Source organism: Salmo salar, chromosome ssa21 (assembly GCF_905237065.1).
Source record: "Salmo salar chromosome ssa21, Ssal_v3.1, whole genome shotgun sequence".
NCBI classification, from domain to species: Eukaryota; Metazoa; Chordata; class Actinopteri; order Salmoniformes; family Salmonidae; genus Salmo; species Salmo salar.
The window spans coordinates 30788965-30807727 of NC_059462.1; the positions used below are offsets into that span (position 1 = coordinate 30788965).

Here is an 18763-nt window from a genome sequence, read left to right on the forward strand (position 1 = left end):
ACAATGCTGTGTACTACTCCCTTCACAGAACAGCGCAAACTGGCTCTAACAAGAATAGAAAGAGTGGGAGGATCCTCTGTACGCCTATGTAGATATAATTATTATTATAATTTTTTTTTATATATTTTTTTAAATCAGCCGTTTAATCATTTACAACATTAACAATGTCTACACTGTATTTCTGATCAATTTGATGTTATTTTAACGGACAAAGACATTTGCTTTTCTTTCAAAAACAAAGACATTTCTAAGTGACTCCAAACTTTTGAACGGTAGTGTACATGGACAGCTAAAGACCGAAGTACAAGAGGAATAGGCTCTGTGATTCTCTAAAACCAATTACACACACACAGAACAAAGGAACTGTTTCCAATTGGCAAAACACATTTCAGTTACATGTATGTATGTATGTATGTATGTATGTATGTATGTATGCATGTATGTATAATCCATTAAAATAAAACATTTAATGGAGCTGGTCTTTGTGTAGTCATGTGAAGATTCTATATTGAACAAAAATATAAATGCAACATGCAAAAATTTGAATAATTTTACTGAGTTAAAATTCATAAGCAAATAAATCTACAGATATCACATGACTGGGCAGGGGCACAGCCATGGGTGGGCCTGGGAGGGAATACATTTTTTCTTGTCATTCGCGTGAAGAAAAGACGGAGATACAGGGGAGGAGGTCGAGCTGCCTTGTGAGAATTCAACGGCAAGTGGGTAAACTGCCACAACCATCCGTCCTACTGCCCAACGTGAAATCACTGGAGAATAAACTGGATGATCTACGATCAAGACTATCCTACCAATGGGACATTAAAAACTAATATCTTATGTTTAACCGAGTTCTGGCTGAACGACGACACGGATAATATAGAGCTGGCTTGGTATTCCGTGCATCGTCAGGACAGAGCAGCTACTTCTGGTAAGACGAGGGGCAGGGGTGTGTGTCTACTTGTCAATAACAGCTGGTGCGCGATGTCTAATATTAAAGAAGTCTCGAGGTATTTCTCGCCTGTGGTAGAGTACCTTATGATAAGCTGTAGACCACGCTATCTACCAAGAGAGTTCCCATCTATATTATTCGTAGCCATCTATTTACCACCACAAACCGATGCTGGCACTAAGACTGCACTCAACTAGCTGTATAAGTGCATAAGAAGCTGGATGCAGAGGTCCTGGGCTGGCATGGTTACACATGGTCTGCAGTTCTGAGGCCAGTTGGACGTACTGCCAAATTCTCTAAAACAACGTTGGAGGCGGCTTGTGGTAGAGAAATTAACATTAAATTCTCTGGCAATAGCTCTGGTGGACATTCCCGCAGTCAGCATGCCAATTCCACACTCCCTCAAAACATGAGACATCTGTAGCATTGTGTTGTGACAAAACTGCACATTATCAAGTGGCCTTTTCATTTCCCCAGTACAAGGTGCATCTGAGTAATGATCATGCTGTTTACATTTTAGTAATTTAGCAGACACTTATCCAGAACGACATACAGTTAGCTATCATAAGATGAATGCACTAGGTGGGACAACCACATCACAGGCATAGAAAGTGCATTTTTCCTCTGGGGGGGGGTGACGGACTCTGCTGGCCTAGCTTCAAGGGGAAGCTGGGGTGCCAGGACAGAGAAGAACTTGAATTGGGCTGAGCTGGGAGCCCCAAGAGACCAAAGGTGGCAGAACGGCGTGCTCGGTTTGGGGTGTAGGGTTTGAGCATAGCCTGAAGGTAGAGGGGCAGTTTTTCTTGCTGTTCCGTAGGTAAGCACCATGGTCTTGTAGTGGATGAGAGCTTTGACTGGAAGCCAGCGGAATGTGCGGAGGGAGTGGGGTGACATGAGAAAACTTGGGAAGGTTGAAAACCAGGTGGGCTGCAGCGTTCTGGATAAGTTGCAGGGGCTTGATGGGTTAAGTGGGAAGCCCAGCCAACAGCGAGTTGCAGTAGTCCAGACGGGAGAGTACAAGTGCCTGGATTAGGACCTGCACCTCTTTCTGTGTTAGATAGGGTCGTAATGTACAGAGATGTTGTAGAGCATGAACCTGCAGGAGCGGGTCACTGCTTTGATATTTGCAGAGAACGACAGGGTGTTGTCCAGGGTCACGCCAAGGTTCTTTGCAGTCTGGGAGAGCGACACCTGTCAGGTGGATGGGTTATCTTGGTAAAGGAGGTCCTGTGTGGCTCAGTTGGTAGAGCATGGCACTTGCAATGCCAGGGTTGTGGGTTTGAGTCCCACGTGGGACCAGTATGAACAAATATTGAAATGTATACACTCCTTACTGTAAGTCGTAATGTAAAGGAGAAATGCTTACTAACAGGGCTGTGAAGTAATTTGTGCCCAACATTTGAGAGAAAGAAGGTTTTTGTGCTTATGGAAAATTTCTGGCATCTTCTATTTTAGCTCATGGGACCAACACTTAACAAGCTGCGCTAATATTTTCGTACAGTATAATTCTAGAACAGCCAAAGAAACATTTTTCTTGACGTGATTGGTCGATTTCAAGCGGCTCAAACATCAAACCATACTCTCTAACCTGGACACAAATGTAGTACTTTAACCCATTCTACCAGGAATAGCCTAACCCACCAAAACCTAGGTTTGCTGAACAGTTGTTTTAACTCAAAACCTAACCTAGACAAAAACATTAGCTACACATACAATGGTACAGGCAAAAATACACAAAATTTCCTTAAAGTATTTTAGAGTACTAATGTTACTGTCCTCACTACAACAACAAAATACATGTAATTTTGTCCTTGAAACATTTGATTAAAATACTGTAGAATTCCAGTCATTCCTATGGAGGACTACACCTAGTGGGGAGTGCCAACAAGGCCAACCAGTGTCTTCAAAGCCTCTTAAAGGACAATACATAGCATCTGCAATCCAGGGTTTAGATACATCGTTGGTGTAGCTCATGCCAAAGGATTATTAATTTGGGCATCACAATACATCGTGCCAAAATTAATGTTGCAGTTAAAAAGAAGCTCAGAAAATGTACGTAAAAGTCAGCTAAACAAGTTTATATGTATACTACGTCACTATGTAGCCTAGTTGCTATGGATACATTTGTAGAATAAAGTACGTAGTGATATTATATCCTTAAAATGGTTCTACATTCTTGCTTTATGTTACAAAGTGAGATCAGAATGAGCAAGGATGTCAGATTAAATCAAAAGCTTTTTAAAACTAGTTCAAGGTAATCATAAATACAGATAAACAGGAGGATCTTCTGGAAGTCCCAACAGCGTCCCTGGTTTCTGATGCACCCCTGGATTTTGTTGGACCCCTGGTTTCGGTGTCCTTGGACTTGGTTTTTCATGGTCCATGTTTTGTTTGCCTGAAATATGCCTCCTACACATTGTCATTAATGTATTACGCACATAGTTTTTTACATCTTTCCATGTCCTGCCTTGTAGAGCTGGTTCAGCTGCAAGACATGCATCACATTCCTTTTTACCTGGAATCTTCATCAGTTTAGTGAAGTCTCCTAGCTGTCGCCTCACCGCAGCCTGAGCCTCATTACTCCATATCTTCTGTTTCCTTGGTGTTGCCACAGGACCTGCCTCAAGTCTGTCCTCTTGACCCTGTGCAGGTACTGTCATTGTTCCACCAACGCATTCTTTAGCACGCTTTGCCTCTTTTAGTTTCTTTGCTGCTCCTTTCTTTGTCTGTTTTGTGGGGTCCACTCTTGTAAGGCCATTCTTCCGTTTTATAGATTTTACTGTGTTGTGCACATAGTTTTTTATGTCCCTCCATGTCCTGTCTCTTAGAGCTGGTTCATTGTGCAGGCAAACTTCACAGTCCTGTTTACCTGGAACCTCCATCATTGAGATGAAGTGTCCCATCTGACGGTTCACCGCAGCCTTAGCTGCATCACTCCACATCCTCTGTTTCCACACTGTGCCCACCTTATCTGTCCCCACAGAACCTGTCCCCACAGGAACTGCACCCAAAGGAACTGCAACCACAGGCACTGCCCCAACAGGAAGTGTCTGTGCATTAAGTGTTGGCGTAATAACTGTACGCGCTGGAAGTGTCTGTGTAGGATATGTTCCGACAGGATATGACCTTGCAAGTTGTGACCCCGCAAGATGTGTCCCTGCACGATATGTCCCCATAGGATATGTCTCTTCAGGATATGATTTCGCAGGATTTGTCCCAGAAGCATATGATCTTACAGGAGATGATAGGTCATAAGGACTTGCAGGATAAGAACTTGCAAGATGTGTCCCTGAAGCATACGAAGCTGCTGGATAGGTCTCTGCAGGATGTGTCACAGTAGAATATGATCTAGCAGGATTTATCCCGGTAGGATACACCCTTGCAGAATCTGTCCCAGCATGATATGACCTTGCAGAATGTGATCCTGAAGGATATGACTTCTCAGGATATGTCCCAGCATGATATGACCTTGAAGGCTGTGCTCCCAATGTATATGACTTGGCTGAATATGTCGCTGTAGGATAAGATGACCCAGTGGTATATGTGCCAGTAGGATACGCCCTCGCAGAATCAGTTCCCACTGGATATGTCCCTGCAGAATATGCCCCTTTGAAATTAATACATACAGAAGAAAATTATTCATGAATGTGCCATTATCATATATTGTAAAGAGGAACAGAGAAAATACTTTAGGGTAATGAGTTGCAAGCTTCTAAAAAATGTAGCTCTAGTTAACATGTAAATCGCACAACATTTAATTGGGATTTTTCGACTGAACATTTAACCCTTGAAACAAAATGAAAATGTTGTCCAAATACTCTCCAAAGCAACTGATACTCACCATATGTAGGTGAAACAATCCTTTCCTCAGATGGCCCTGGAATTACAACTGGAACCTGATCCATTGCAAGCAGCAATTTGCTGATTTCTGCTAGATGTGCTGCGTTTTCAGAGAGTCTGTAGTACTCTTTGTGGACCTGGGTGTCATGTCCCAATAATTTTGCCACCTGATCCAATTCACTTTCATTTAAGTTCAGTATTTGGCAATGGATAGCAACCTCTTTCCTCACTGTCGCATGGATCAGACTTTCAGGATTCTTTGCATCACACTCATGAGCAAATTTCCTCAGACAGTCGGACCCTCTGACGTAGCTTGCTGCATCTGGGCTCCGCGCGAAGACATAAGGGTTGTCCTTTGACACACCAACTTTGTCTCTGTTTGCAATTAGGATCTCAAGAGATGAGATCATCCTCGCCGTTAGTAGGACTGGCATTGTTCTACCATTTTTGCCTTCTATTTCCACCCTGGTTAGTTTGTCGTCACCAAGCTCCTGCTCCAGCCTTGAGAGGCTATTGAAAATGTCTGCACTAGCTGGAGCTTTCTTTCTGTTTGTGTATGTTTCCAACAGCATTTTCGCAACCTCTCCTGTCCTTTTTCTGTTGAAGAGAGCTATTTCGGCAAGAAGAGTTTCATTGAGCTTTTTCCAGACAGCGTTGGTGGGGCTCTCAAGCAATTCTCTCTTTGCTGTGTCCTCTGCAACCTTGAGAAACTTCTGAAGTTTAATCAAATCCTCAGTAAGTGAAGACACATCAACTTCATCACACTGAGGGACAGCACTGAGGGACAGACCGGAAAAACAGTTATTCCAATCGTTTTCAAGAAGCTCAATGAACCTTCTGGCTTGTTCCTCTGCCTCACGGTCCTCTGTCATACGACTCTCCCCAAAAGCTATTTCAGTAGCTCTTTTCAAGGAATAGCCAATCTTTAAAGGAAGAGATTGGGTCTTGTACCTGTCGGAGGCAGGATCAAAACCACTCATTTTCCTGGCAGCATGAACGGCCAATTTGAATTTGGATGGTACACATACTTCATGCAGATATTGGACACCACAATCCATCTCATTTACACTAAGTACAAATCTAGCCAATTCCCTCATTTTTGATCCAATGTATGTAAACTGTGACTTGGCATGGCAATGCTTTGCAGATAGTGCATTGCCATATTTACATATCAGGGGATCATTTTTGATGTGGCATAAGATGTCATCTTGATTCATATTGTGTATTATTTCTTCACATCCTCCAGTAGAGTAGACAGACAATGGAAGAAGTTGAGAGGACGCAGCCTGGACCCGCACTCTTTTTCCTCCCCTCTTTTCATCTTGTCCTTTTCTGGCTTTACATGAGCCCTCATGCTTCCATAAATCTATTTTGTTGAAAAAAGCTAAGCAGTGTTGGCAGGGCAGGCAGTCACGCACAGAAACACCATCGTAAGAGGGTCTATCCTTAGTCACAATTTCACCATCTCCACTTTGAAGAACTTGATAGTTGCCTTTGTTACGGAGTTGGTCAAGCAAAAGAGACCTGATTTTGGAGAGTTTGGGGAAGCTCATAGCATGAGCGACAGCTGCTTCTTCTGCGTGTATCCTTTCTAAATGTCTTGAAATTTTGTGGTGTGGTTCATTGCAATACAGGCAGAAGTGCTTTTTGTCCCATTTTCTTTTACCATCATCTGTCATACTACATGTGCTGACTGTCATTTTTGTGCTAGAACGTAAGCTTGACCTTGTACCTTTCCGTGGCGCGAATTTCTTGCGTTGAGGTTTTTTAGCTTGTGGGGTTTTTTGGGGCAACGGCTCAGATTCATTATCACAGGAGCGTTCTGCATTAGATAGAAGAGGGCCTGAGCTACTTGGAACTTTTGAATCCAGTCTTTGTCCAACTTCATCATCTGAACTGTTCTCGTCATTACTTGAAATGCTCTCTTCAGCACTCTTCTTTATGTCACATAAAGCTCTCTCCATGTCACATAAAGTCTTCTCCACATCACATGAAGTCTTCTCTTCATTTTCTTTCTCATGTGAAGGATTCTCTTCCTGGTGTTCCCCGTCCATTTAGGCTGCTACCACCTGCACCAACACAAACACAGCACAGGTTATTAGGATAAACCTACCATAAGCCTATGGGTAAGCATAGTCCATGGTAAACATGTTATGTGCAAGTATTCCAGGTACAAGCTGTGTATATGTGAAAAAATAAGAATATAGCCAACCACTTTTTAGGCTAGCAGGTGGATTTCTTAACCTGTTCGGGCTAGGGTGCGGTATTGACACGGCCGGATAAAAAACGTACCCGATTTAATCTGGTTACTACTCCTGCCCAGTAACTACAATATGCATATGATTATTGGCTTTGGATAGAAAACACTCCAAAGTTTCTAAAACTGTTTGAATGGTGTCTGTGAGTATAACAGAACTCATATGGCAGGCAAAAACCTGAGAAGATTCCAAACAGGAAGCGCCCTCTCTGACAAGTTGTTGTTCATCTTGGCTCTTTTTATTGAAGACTGAGGATCTTTGCCGTAACGTGACATTTCCTACGGCTCCCATAGGCTCTCAGAACCCGGGAAAAAGCTGAATGATATCGAGGCAGCCTCTGGCTGAAACACATTATCGCATTTGGATAGTGGCTGGTCAGAGTACTCTGAGACTCACGCTCGTGCACGAGGGCACGAGATGTATTTATTTTCTCTCTTTGTACGTATACAGGCTTTCCCGGTCGGAATAGTATCGCTTTTTTACGAGAAAATGGCATAAAAATTGTTTTTAAACAGCGGTTGACATGCTTCGAAGTACGGTAATGGAATATTTAGAAATTTTTTGTCACGAAATGCGCCATGCTCGCCACCCTTATTTACCCTTTCGGATAGTGTCTTGAACGCACGAACAAAACGCCGCTGTTTGGATATAACAATGGATTATTTGGGACCAAACCAACATTTGTTATTGAAGTAGCAGTCCTGGGAGTGCATTCTGACGAAGAACACCAAAGGTAATCAAACTTTTCTAATAGTAAATCGGAGTTTGGTGAAGGCTAAACTTGCTGGGTGTCTAAATAGCTAGCCCTGTGATGCCAGGCTATCTACTGAGAATATTGCAAAATGTGCTTTCACCGCAAAGCTATTTTAAAATCGGACATATCGAGTGCATAGAGGAGTTCTGTATCTATAATTCTTAAAATAATTATGTTTTTTGTGAACGTTTATCATGAGTAATTTAGTAAATTCACCGGCAGTGTTCGGTGGGAATGCTAGTCACATGCTAATGTAAAAAGCTGGTTTTTGATATAAATATGAACTTGATTGAACAAAACATGCATGTATTGTATAACATAATGTCCTAGGGTTGTCATCTGATGAAGATCAAAGGTTAGTGCTGCATTTAGCTGTGGTTTGGGTTTATGTGACATTATATGCTAGCTTGAAAAATGGGTGTCTGATTATTTCTGGCTGGGTACTCTGCTGACATAATCTAATGTTTTGCTTTCGTTGTAAAGCCTTTTTGAAATCGGACAGTGTGGTTAGATTAACGAGAGTCTTGTCTTTAAAATGGTGTAAAATAGTCATATGTTTGAAAAATTGAAGTTTTAGCATTTTTGAGGCATTTGAATAACGCGCCACGGGATTACACTGGCTGTTGAGTAGGTGGGACGCTTGATTAAGAATCATTAATGGTTAAGAATCATTAATGAGCTCTGCTCAGGTAAAGTCCAGTTAAGAGACGGTGGTTGCTTTCCAGACACACAAATTCTATGCAGGAATTCTGGAGACTTCCCTAGGCATTGTAAAACATACCTGACATTCTGTGCATGCCTGCACAGTATTGGTGTATTTGGAACATGACTGTTCAGGGGACAATGATAGGGTTGTATGTGGAGCATAAAAAGCCATGCAATACCACTGATTGTCCAGGGGAGCCACTGTCCTGCAAGAATACTAATCTCTGCACATTTTCTCTCTCTCGTTCTTTCCCTCTTTCTAGTCCCACCTACCCATTTTGGTCTCCCTCTACTCCTTCTGTCCAGGTTCTCCCCTCATTCAAACCTCTACCTCCCCCTACAAACAGTGTCACAGATCTATCCTCTGTCCCTCTCCTCCCCCTTCGTCCACCTCTACCATCTCTGTTGCCAAGTGATCCAACACCTTGGTTGCCATAGTGACCAGGAGACTACCATGGGGGTTGGTTGTTATCTGAAGGTAGACATCAGGCTAACATTCAGTACTAGGCAGTAGGCACCAAACGGGAGCCGAGATGCAGCACTACCTCGCCACGCTCATTCTCCAGTTTGGGTCCATGTATAATCCAGTCCACTATATCAAACAAGATTGTAGACTGCAACTGATTGTAGTTGCCACAGAGACGTAGAATGCCAATGCTGTTGCACAGCCGTTCATGAGTGTGATGGACACCCCCCAAAGACCAAAGCTGAACACAACTGAATGGTCATTTTGTTATGACAACATAGTAAACACAGCAACTCCCTCAGCATCATGGGATCCATTTTGTCTCAAACCATGGACAATAAAGGGTTAATATTCTCCAAGTGCAACGTGAATTATCATACAATTCTGAAGCCTAGGCAAAATCAAGTAGTTTAATGTGTCAGGCTTACAAAAACCCATGTAATGCGACTCACACAGCAATAAAAAAAAAGAAAGAGAGCTGTAATACATTTGTTTCCATTCGGTAAATTTCATTCTAAGGTTTGTTTGTTTCTTTGCTTGCTTGATGACATCAGAAAAAAATGGGTGGTGGTCAAGTTCACTAATCAGTTTCTTACGGTTTTGAAACACCGGAATATGCTAAATTACAGAATATTCTAGTCAAATAAAATGTTATTTGTCACATACACATGTTCAGCAGATGTTATTGCACATTCCTGTTGCTAGACTGCAAATGCAACTCAATTTCTTACCATCAAACCTAGAGGTCGACCGATTATGATTTTTCAACGCCAATACCGATTATTGGAGGACCAAAGGAGGCCGATACCGATTAAAATCGGCTGATTCTTTTTATTTATTGATTTGCAATAATGACAATTACAACAGTACTGAAAGAACACTTATTTTAACTTAATATAATACATCAATAAAATCAATTTAGCCTCAAATAAATAATGAAACATGTTCAATTTGGTTTAAATAATGCAAAAACAAAGTGTTGGAGAAGAAAGTAAAAGTGCAATATGTGCCATGTAAAAAAGCTAACGTTTAAGTTCCTTGCTCAGAACATGGGAACATATGAAAGCTGGTGGTTCCTTTTAACATGAGTCTTCAATATTCCCAGGTAAGAAGTTTTAGGTTGTAGTTATTATAGGACTATTTCTCTCTATACGATTTGTATTTCATATACCTTTGACTATTAGATGTTCTTATAGGCACTTTAGTATTGCCAGTGTAATAGTATAGTTTCCGTCCCTCTCCTCTCTCCAACCTGGGCTCGAACCAGGAACACATCGACAACAGCCACCCTCGAAGCAGTGTTACCCATGTAGAGCAAGGGGAACAACCACTCCCAAGTCTCAGAGCGAGTGACGTTTGAAACGCTATTAGTGCGCACCCGCTAACTAGCTAGCCATTTCACATTTCACACCAGCCTAATCTCAGGGGTTGATAGGCTTGAAGTCATAAACAGCACAATGCTTGAAGAATTGTGAAGAGCTGCTGGCAAAACGCACAAAGGTGCTGTTTGAATGAATGCTTACGAGCCTGCTGCTGCCTACCGTCGCTCAGTCAGACTGCTCTATCAAATATCAAATCATAGACTTAATTATAACATAACATACAGAAATACGAGCCTTTGGTCATTAATATGGTCAAATCTGGAAACTATCATTTCAGTGAAATACGGAACCGTTCCGTATTTTATCTAACGGGTGGCATCCCTAAGTCTAAATATTCCTGTTACATTGCACAACCTTCAATATTATGTCATAATTATGTACAATTCTGGCAAATTAATTACGGCCTTTGTTAGGAATAAATGGATTTCACACAGTTGGCAATGAGCCAGGCGGCCCAAACTGCTGTATATACCCTGACTGCTTGCACGGAACGCAAGAGAAGTGACACAAATTCATGTTAGCAGGCAATATTAACTAAATATGCAGGTTTAAAAATTTACTGCTCAAAAAAATAAAGGGAACACTTAAACAACACATCCTAGATCTGAATGAAAGAAATAATCTTATTAAATACTTTTTTCTTTACATAGTTGAATGTGCTGACAACAAAATCACACAAAAATAATCAATGGAAATCCAATTTATCAACCAATGGAGGTCTGGATTTGGAGTCGCACTCAAAATTAAAGTGGAAAACCACACTACAGGCTGATCCAACTTTGATGTAATGTCCTTAAAACAAGTCAAAATGAGGCTCAGTAGTGTGTGGCCTCCACGTGCCTGTATGACCTCCCTACAACGCCTGGGCATGCTCCTGATGAGGTGGCGGATGGTCTCCTGAGGGATCTCCTCCCAGACCTGGACTAAAGCATCCGCCAACTCCTGGACAGTCTGTGGTGCAACGTGGCGTTGGTGGATGGAGCGAGACATGATGTCCCAGATGTGCTCAATTGGATTCAGGTCTGGGGAACAGGCGGGCCAGTCCATAGCATCAATGCCTTCCTCTTGCAGGAACTGCTGACACACTCCAGCCACATGAGGTCTAGCATTGTCTTGCATTAGGAGGAACCCAGGGCCAACCGCACCAGCATATGGTCTCACAAGGGGTCTGAGGATCTCATCTCAGTACCTAATGGCAGTCAGGCTACCTCTGGCGAGCACATGGAGGGCTGTGCGGCCCCCCAAAGAAATGCCACCCCACACCATGACTGACCCACCGCCAAACCGGTCATGCTGGAGGATGTTGCAGGCAGCAGAACGTTCTCCACGGCGTCTCCAGACTCTGTCACGTCTGTCACATGTGCTCAGTGTGAACCTGCTTTCATCTGTAAAGAGCACAGGGCGCCAGTGGCGAATTTGCCAATCTTGGTGTTCTCTGGCAAATGCCAAACGTTCTGCACGGCGTTGGGCTGTAAGCACAACCCCCACCTGTGGACGTCGGGCCCTCATAGAGTCTGTTTCTGACCGTTTGAGCAGACACATGCACATTTGTGGCCTGCTGGAGGTCATTTTGCAGGGCTCTGGCAGTGCTCCTCCTGCTCCTCCTTGCACAAAGGCGGGGGTAGTGGTCCTGCTGCTGGGTTGTTGCTCTCCTACGGCCTCCTCCATGTCTCCTGATGTACTGGCCTGTCTCCTGGTAGCGCCTCCAAGCTCTGGACACTACGCTGACAGACACAGCAAACCTTCTTGCCACAGCTCGCATTGATGTGCCATCCTGGATGAGCTGCACTACCTGAGCCACTTGTGTGGGTTGTAGACTCCGTCTCATGCTACCACTAGAGTGAAAGCACCGCCAGCATTCAAAAGTGACCAAAACATCAGCCAGGAAGCATAGGAACTGAGAAGTGGTCTGTGGTCACCACCTGCTGAACCACTCCTTTATTGGGGGTGTCTTGCTAATTGCCTATAATTTCCACCTGTTGTCTATTCCATTTGCACAACAGCAGTTGAAATTTATTGTCAATCAGTGTTGCTTCCTAAGTGGACAGTTTGATTTCACAGAAGTGTGATTGACTTGGAGTTACATTGTGTTGTTTAAGTTAGGGCTGGGCGATATCGATATAAAAAAATATATCGATATATTTTAAATGTGATATGAAATTAGACCATTTCGCATATATCGATATAGTTCAAATTTGCGCTTTGATCCTTGCTCCAAGCAAGCTGCAGACCCGGAGCTCTCTGCGCTGCTCCCCGCGCCCCTCCTCCTCTTTCATGCACAGAGGGGGGAGGGGCAGGAACAGACACTTCAACAAACATGGAGGAAGCAACAGCGTCTGCGGAGCGTTTTGAGGAGGAATTGGTTAGTAAAAGAAAAAGCATTGGCTCAGTAATTTGGAGATGGTTCGGATTCAAAGTATCAGATGAGCAACAAAATCACGTTATATGTAGGCAGTGCCATAAAAAAGTTACAGCCAGGGGTGGAAGCACTACAAATCTTTTTCACCACCTAAAACAGTGGCACAAACTGCAATACGAAGAGTGTGTGAAACTGCGCGCTGCAGAAGCCCCAGCCGCAAGCCGCCGACAACCCGAAAAAGCTCCAGCCCCGAAACAAAGCTCACTGCAAACTTCATTTTCCCGCAGTGTGCCTTATGAAAAGAAAATTGCCAAGTGGTGTACTATAACTAAAGCGGTGTCCTATCACATTGCTAAAGATATGGTCCCTGTTGCAACTGTGGAACAAGTCGGATTCAAAAAGCTACTGAAAACTATGGACCCGAGATATGAGCTTCCCAGTCGCAACTACTTTGCACGAGAAGCACTGCCACAAATGTACACTGAAGTCAGGCACCTTATGGAGCTTTGATTTCAAAAAAGGTACTCCTGTTGTTATACAGTGTTTATGTTTACATGTTATTGTTATTTGAACAGCTGAGCATTTAATCTGAACCAGGTGAAGAGCCCTGTTTATTATTTATTCATTTGATTTTTCAACTGTTCACTGAAATAGCCGGTTTCAATAAAACTACTTGAGACATGTCATATCTGGCTTTGACTTTGACTGAACATTTGCTCTTACTTTACGGAAAAAATATCGGGATATATATCGATATTCAGCCTAAATATATTGGGATATGACTTTTGGTCCATATCGCCCAGCCCTAGTTTAAGTGTTCCCTTTATTTTTTTGAGCAGTGTACCCGTTTTTGATTTGTCATTATGTGGTATTGTAGGTAGATTGCCGAGGATCTTTTATTTATTTAATCCATTTTAGAATACAAGGGGTCAGAATACTTTCCGAAGGCACTGTACACAGACACACAGGCTTTACTCAGTGCTAGTGGCAGGTTATTAGTAAAGATTGAAAAAAGTAAAAAAGGGGCCAAGACAACTTCCCTGGGGAACACCTGACTCTACCTGGATTATGTTGAGGCTTCCATTAAAGAATACCTTTAACAGAACACAGAGGGTAACTCTCTATTCACAATATAGCAGGGGAAGTAAAACCATAAGTTTTTCTAGCAGCAGATTATGATTGATAATGTCGAAATCTGCACTGAAGTCTAACAAAACAGGTCCCACAAGCTTCTTATCAATTTCTTTCAGCCAATCAGTCATTTTTTGAAAGTGCCGTACATGTCGAGGGCCTTTCCCTATAATCATGCTGAAAGTCAGTTAATTTGTTCACTGTGAAATAGCATTGTATCTGATCAAACAATTTCCCCAAAAAGTTTACTAAGCTGATTGGACAACTGTTTGAGCCAGTAAAGGGTGCCTTGCTATTCTTGGGTAGCGATTGGCATTAGTCACAAACATCTTACTCTGCTTATATTAAAAATTGGTGTACAGTCATTGATTGTTTTTATCAATATTTCAAATTATAAGGACACGTAACACTAATTGGAGTTTGTGGTGTATTTGATCTGTGCATGTGCTAGCACCAGCAGTGCAAGCCTCCCTCTTTTGCTCGAGTGAAAATAGCTCGGAAAAATTAACCTGTTGAGGGTAGGGGGCAGTATTTGCACAGCCGGATAAAAAAAACGTACCCGATTTAATCTGGTTATTACTACTGCCCAGAAACTAGAATATGCATATAATTATTGGCTTTGGATAGAAAACACCCTAAAGTTTCTAAAACTGTTTGAATGGTGTCTGTGAGTATAACAGAACTCATATGGCAGGCAAAAACCTGAGAAGATTCTGTACAGGAAGTGCCCTCTCTGACCATTCCTTGGGCTTCTTGACTCTTTTTATTGAAAACTTAGGATCTTTGCTGTAACGTGACACTTCCTACAGCTCCCATAGGCTCTCAGAACCCGGGAAAAAGCTGAATTATGTCGAAGCAGCCCCTGGCTGAAAAACATTAGCGCCTTTGGTAAGTGGTCTATCAGAGGACAATGAGACTGAGGCGCGTGCACGAGGCGACCCCATGTTTTTATTTTCTCTCTCTTTGTACTAAAAACACAGATTCCCGGTCGGAATATTATCGCTTTTTTACGATAAAAATGGCATAAAAATTGATTTTAAACAGCGGTTGACATGCTTCAAAGTACGGTAATGGAATATTTAGATTTTTTTTGTCACGAAACGCATCGGGCGCGTCACCCTTCTTTACCCTTTCGGATAGTGTCTTGAACGCACAAACAAAACGCCGCTATTTGGATATAACTATGGATTATTTTGAACCAAACCAACATTTGTTATTGAAGTAGAAGTCCTGGGAGTGCATTCTGACGAAGAACAGCAAAGGTAATAACATTTTTCTTATAGTAAATCTGACTTTGGTGAGTGCTAAACTTGCTGGGTGTCTAAATAGCTAGCCCTGTGATGCCGGGCTATCTACTTAGAATATTGCAAAATGTGCTTTCACCGAAAAGCCATTTTAAAATCGGACATAGCGAGTGCATAGAGGAGTTCTGTATCTATAATTCTTAAAATAATTATGTTTTTTGTGAACGTTTATCGTGAGTAATTTAGTAAATTCACCGGAAGTTTGCGGGGGGTATGCTAGTTCTGAACGTCACATGCTAATGTAAAAAGCTGGTTTTTGATATAAATATGAACTTGATTGAACAAAACATGCATGTATTGTATAACATAATGTCATAAGATTGTCATCTGATGAAGATCATCAAAGGTTAGTGCTGCATTTAGCTGTGGTTTGGGTTTATGTGACATTATATGCTAGCTTGAAAAATGGGTGTCTGATTATTTCTGGCTGGGTACTCCGCTGACATAATCTAATGTTTTGCTTTAGTTGTAAAGCCTTTTTGAAATCGGACAGTGTGGTTAGATTAATGAGAGTCTTGTCTTTAAAATGGTGTAACAGTCATATGTTTGAGAAATTGAAGTAATAGCATTTCTAAGGTATTTGAATAACGCGCCACAGGATTCCACTGGCTGTTACGTAGGTGGGACGATTTCGTCCCACCTTCCCTAGAGAGGTTAACCTCTTACATCTAGATGTTCCGCTAGCGGAACACCTGCTCCAATATCCAATGACAGGCGTGGCGCGAATTACAAATTCCTCAAAAATCGTCTGTCCTCAGTTGCAACACTCACTACAGAGTTCCAAACGGCCTCTGGAAGCAACGTCAGCACAAGAACTGTTGGTCGGGAGCTTCATGAAATGGGTTTCCATGGCCGAGCAGCCGCACACAAGCTTAAAATCACCATGTGCAATGCCAAGCGTCGGCTGGAGTTGTAAAGCTCGCCGCCATTGGACTCTGGAGCAGAGGAAAAGCATTCTATGGAGTGATGACGCACGCATCACCATCTGGCAGTCCTACGGACGAATCTGGGTTTGGCGGACGCCAGGAGAATGCTATCAGCCCGAATGCATAGTGCCAAGTTTGGTGGAGGAAGAATAATGGTCTGGGGCTGTTTTTCCTGGTTCGGGCTAGGCCCCTTAGTTCCAGTGAAGGGAAATCTTAACGCCACGGCATACAATGACATTGGAGACCATTCTGTGCTTCCAACTTTGTAGAAACAGTTTGGGGAAGGTCCTTTCCTCTTTCACCATTACAATGACCCCGCACACAAAGGGAGGTCCATACAGAAATGGTTGTTGAGATCGGGGTAGAAGAATGTGACTGGCCTGGACAGAGCCCTGACCTCAACCCTATCGTACACCTTTGGAATTAATTTGAACGGCGACTGCGAGCCAGGCTTAGTCGCCCAACCTCACTAATGCTCGTGGCTAAATGGTTGAAAGCCCCTGCAGCAATGTTCCAACATCTATAAAGCCTTCCCAGAAGAGTGGAGGCTATCATAGCAGCAAAAATCATATTAACGCCCATGATTTTGGAATGAGAAGTTCAACAAGCAGTTGCCCACATACTTTTGGTCATGTAGTGCATCATACGAAATGTTAACACCATACTAAATGGAGTATCTCGGATTTACGTATAAAATACATTATTTCATTTAAGTAGGCAAGACAGTTAAGAACAAATTCTGATTTACAATGACCGCCTACCCTGGCCAAACCCAGACAACGCTGGGCCAATTGTGCGCCCAATCAAGGCTGACACAAATCCAAGAACACTACATAGAAGAAGAAAAAAACTACCGTGCTCCGAACACAATACAGTGGACATTGTTTTCACAACAGTCAAAACAAATGTATTGTATTTGAGATACCTGTGTAACGTCAACGTTTAATTGGAAAGTTACCCCAGAAACTATTCGGTGCAACCAAAGAAAATACACGTGACGTAGGCAACTTGCCGAAGGGAGGCGCTATACTGTTGTTACATGTCTAACTGCCCTGTTTGTGTCAAAATACTTGACAGACCTAAAAACAATAATTCTCAGTATGTCGTTTTTACAACACCATTCCAAATCTCAGAAGATAATATAACATGTTCAACAACGGCTAAAATGTGCCCCTCTTCCGTCAGCAACCAGGAGCGCCTCACGTCCGCCATTAGAGACAGAGCGAAACAATAAGAGGGCAGAGGCAAGAGGATGAGAAATAAATACAATCTCAGGCGGGTTAAACATTTACTGCTAAGTGGTCGGCTTTTTTACTTTAAAACATAACAGGAGACACGGGAAGCCCGTGGACATCTGTTTTACACCATAGCTAGTTGTTGCAACTTTGACTAATTAACCGTAAAATTGTATAAAAGGTCTTGGAAATTCTTACCTGAGTAGGTTGAAACGATATAGCGCCACTTTTGTGCCTTGACATACATCGAGGAACGCATGCGCGCCAATGGGCCGTTCTTCTTCGGTGGGATTAATCGACGTTTGGCCTCCAGCGTTAATGGTGCATTACCGCCACCTACTGTGCTGGAGGATGGGTCAGCGACAGGGAGGAACTACCAGCCCCATTTTAATATAAACCACATGGAACATTTCATAAATCAGATTTGAAATATAACTAAAAACTTCCTAAAGTGCCCAAAAGCTTCATTTTCACATGGCATGTTTTTCTGACTTCTAGGAAGATTTGAACCCACTACCTTATTTAGTTGCTTTGACAAAGTTATTTCTGGGCCCAGTCTTTCAAAAGTTATCTGATCGGATTTCAACAATCTGATAGGATTAAATGTTAGAATTGGGTTTTTCAAAACTGAAAATCCCCGGTAAGGTTCAGATTTGGTCATCCAATCTGACATTTAATCAGGATAAAATGTAGTTTTTGCGTTTTCAAAGGTGATTAGGATAGTTTTGATGCCTAAAATCAGGATTATCTTGATCCCACTAGAAGGGTGGATTCAGGGTGGACTTAGAAAGGTGAAAGGCATGCAAGAAAGAAATGTAATGTAATTAAGGCGAACAGGTTTAAAAAACGTTCTTTACATGTTAAATTGACTGCAGTATAGGTATGTGGTCAGTTGTCATATTGAGATGTGTCAAATAAATGTGTGTACTTACTTATAACATAAGTGATCTGCAGGCTTTATTATTTTTAATATAGGTACCCTTATTAATGTAGTTTATGTATTTATGTACTCATCTCTGTTTCCCTATGACAGTGTAGAAGTAGTACCATAACCTGTCCAGTAGATCGAATGGTATAGGCCTATTCAAAGAAATGAAAATCTGGATTCTGTGAACTTGATTTTGTGGTATCTGGATCAGAATGATCCTATGCAATTATTACATTATTTTTTTTTATATGATTCTGTATTGCAAAAAAGAGGATTACAGAATTAAAACACTTGAAAAACTATGCCCTGAAGACTATTATTTATTTAATGTGATTAGTGGTTCATTTACATATGTCCCTAATTTTAAGAAACATTGCACATAAAACAGTCAAATCATAGTGTAAAAGCAGGTGAACTCATTTATACTATTTTTTACCATGTTCTGGTGTTTTGTGGTGGAAAACTGAGCTTACAAGAAGAGGAGAGAATTGGACCACAGCCCTCTGAGTATGGCAACTGTCAC

General features: G+C 42.1%; 2 protein-coding genes across 3 annotated transcripts in view; both read right to left on the reverse strand.

Moving 5' to 3' along the window:
• The window catches only part of LOC106582063 (M-phase phosphoprotein 8), a 63416-nt gene that overhangs the window by 2325 nt on the left and 42328 nt on the right, over positions 1 to 18763 (reverse strand). The window lies entirely within an intron of this gene.
• On the reverse strand, positions 537 to 17591 carry LOC106582064 (uncharacterized). Of its 2 annotated transcripts, none has more exons than XM_045704671.1 (3): positions 17511 to 17591; positions 4794 to 6861; positions 537 to 4544 (listed from the first exon to the last, which is right to left on the reverse strand). In XM_045704671.1, exons 2-3 carry the CDS (start codon positions 6844 to 6846, stop codon positions 3211 to 3213), a joined length of 3387 nt encoding a protein of 1128 aa, XP_045560627.1. In that variant the 5' UTR covers positions 6847 to 6861; positions 17511 to 17591; the 3' UTR covers positions 537 to 3210. The 2 variants fall into 2 exon arrangements, with proteins under 2 accessions (XP_045560627.1, XP_045560626.1); XM_045704670.1 differs by having other exon boundaries at positions 537 to 4559.

Bases quoted from the DNA above. Each gene is read 5' to 3' on its own strand.
- LOC106582064 (XM_045704670.1), bottom strand. From the start codon at position 6,846: ATGGACGGGGAACACCAGGAAGAGAATCCTTCACATGAGAAAGAAAAT. The intron at 4,560-4,793 runs GTGAGTATCAGT...TTAATTTCAAAG, and splicing joins GATTGTTTCACCTACATATG to GGGCATATTCTGCAGGGACA.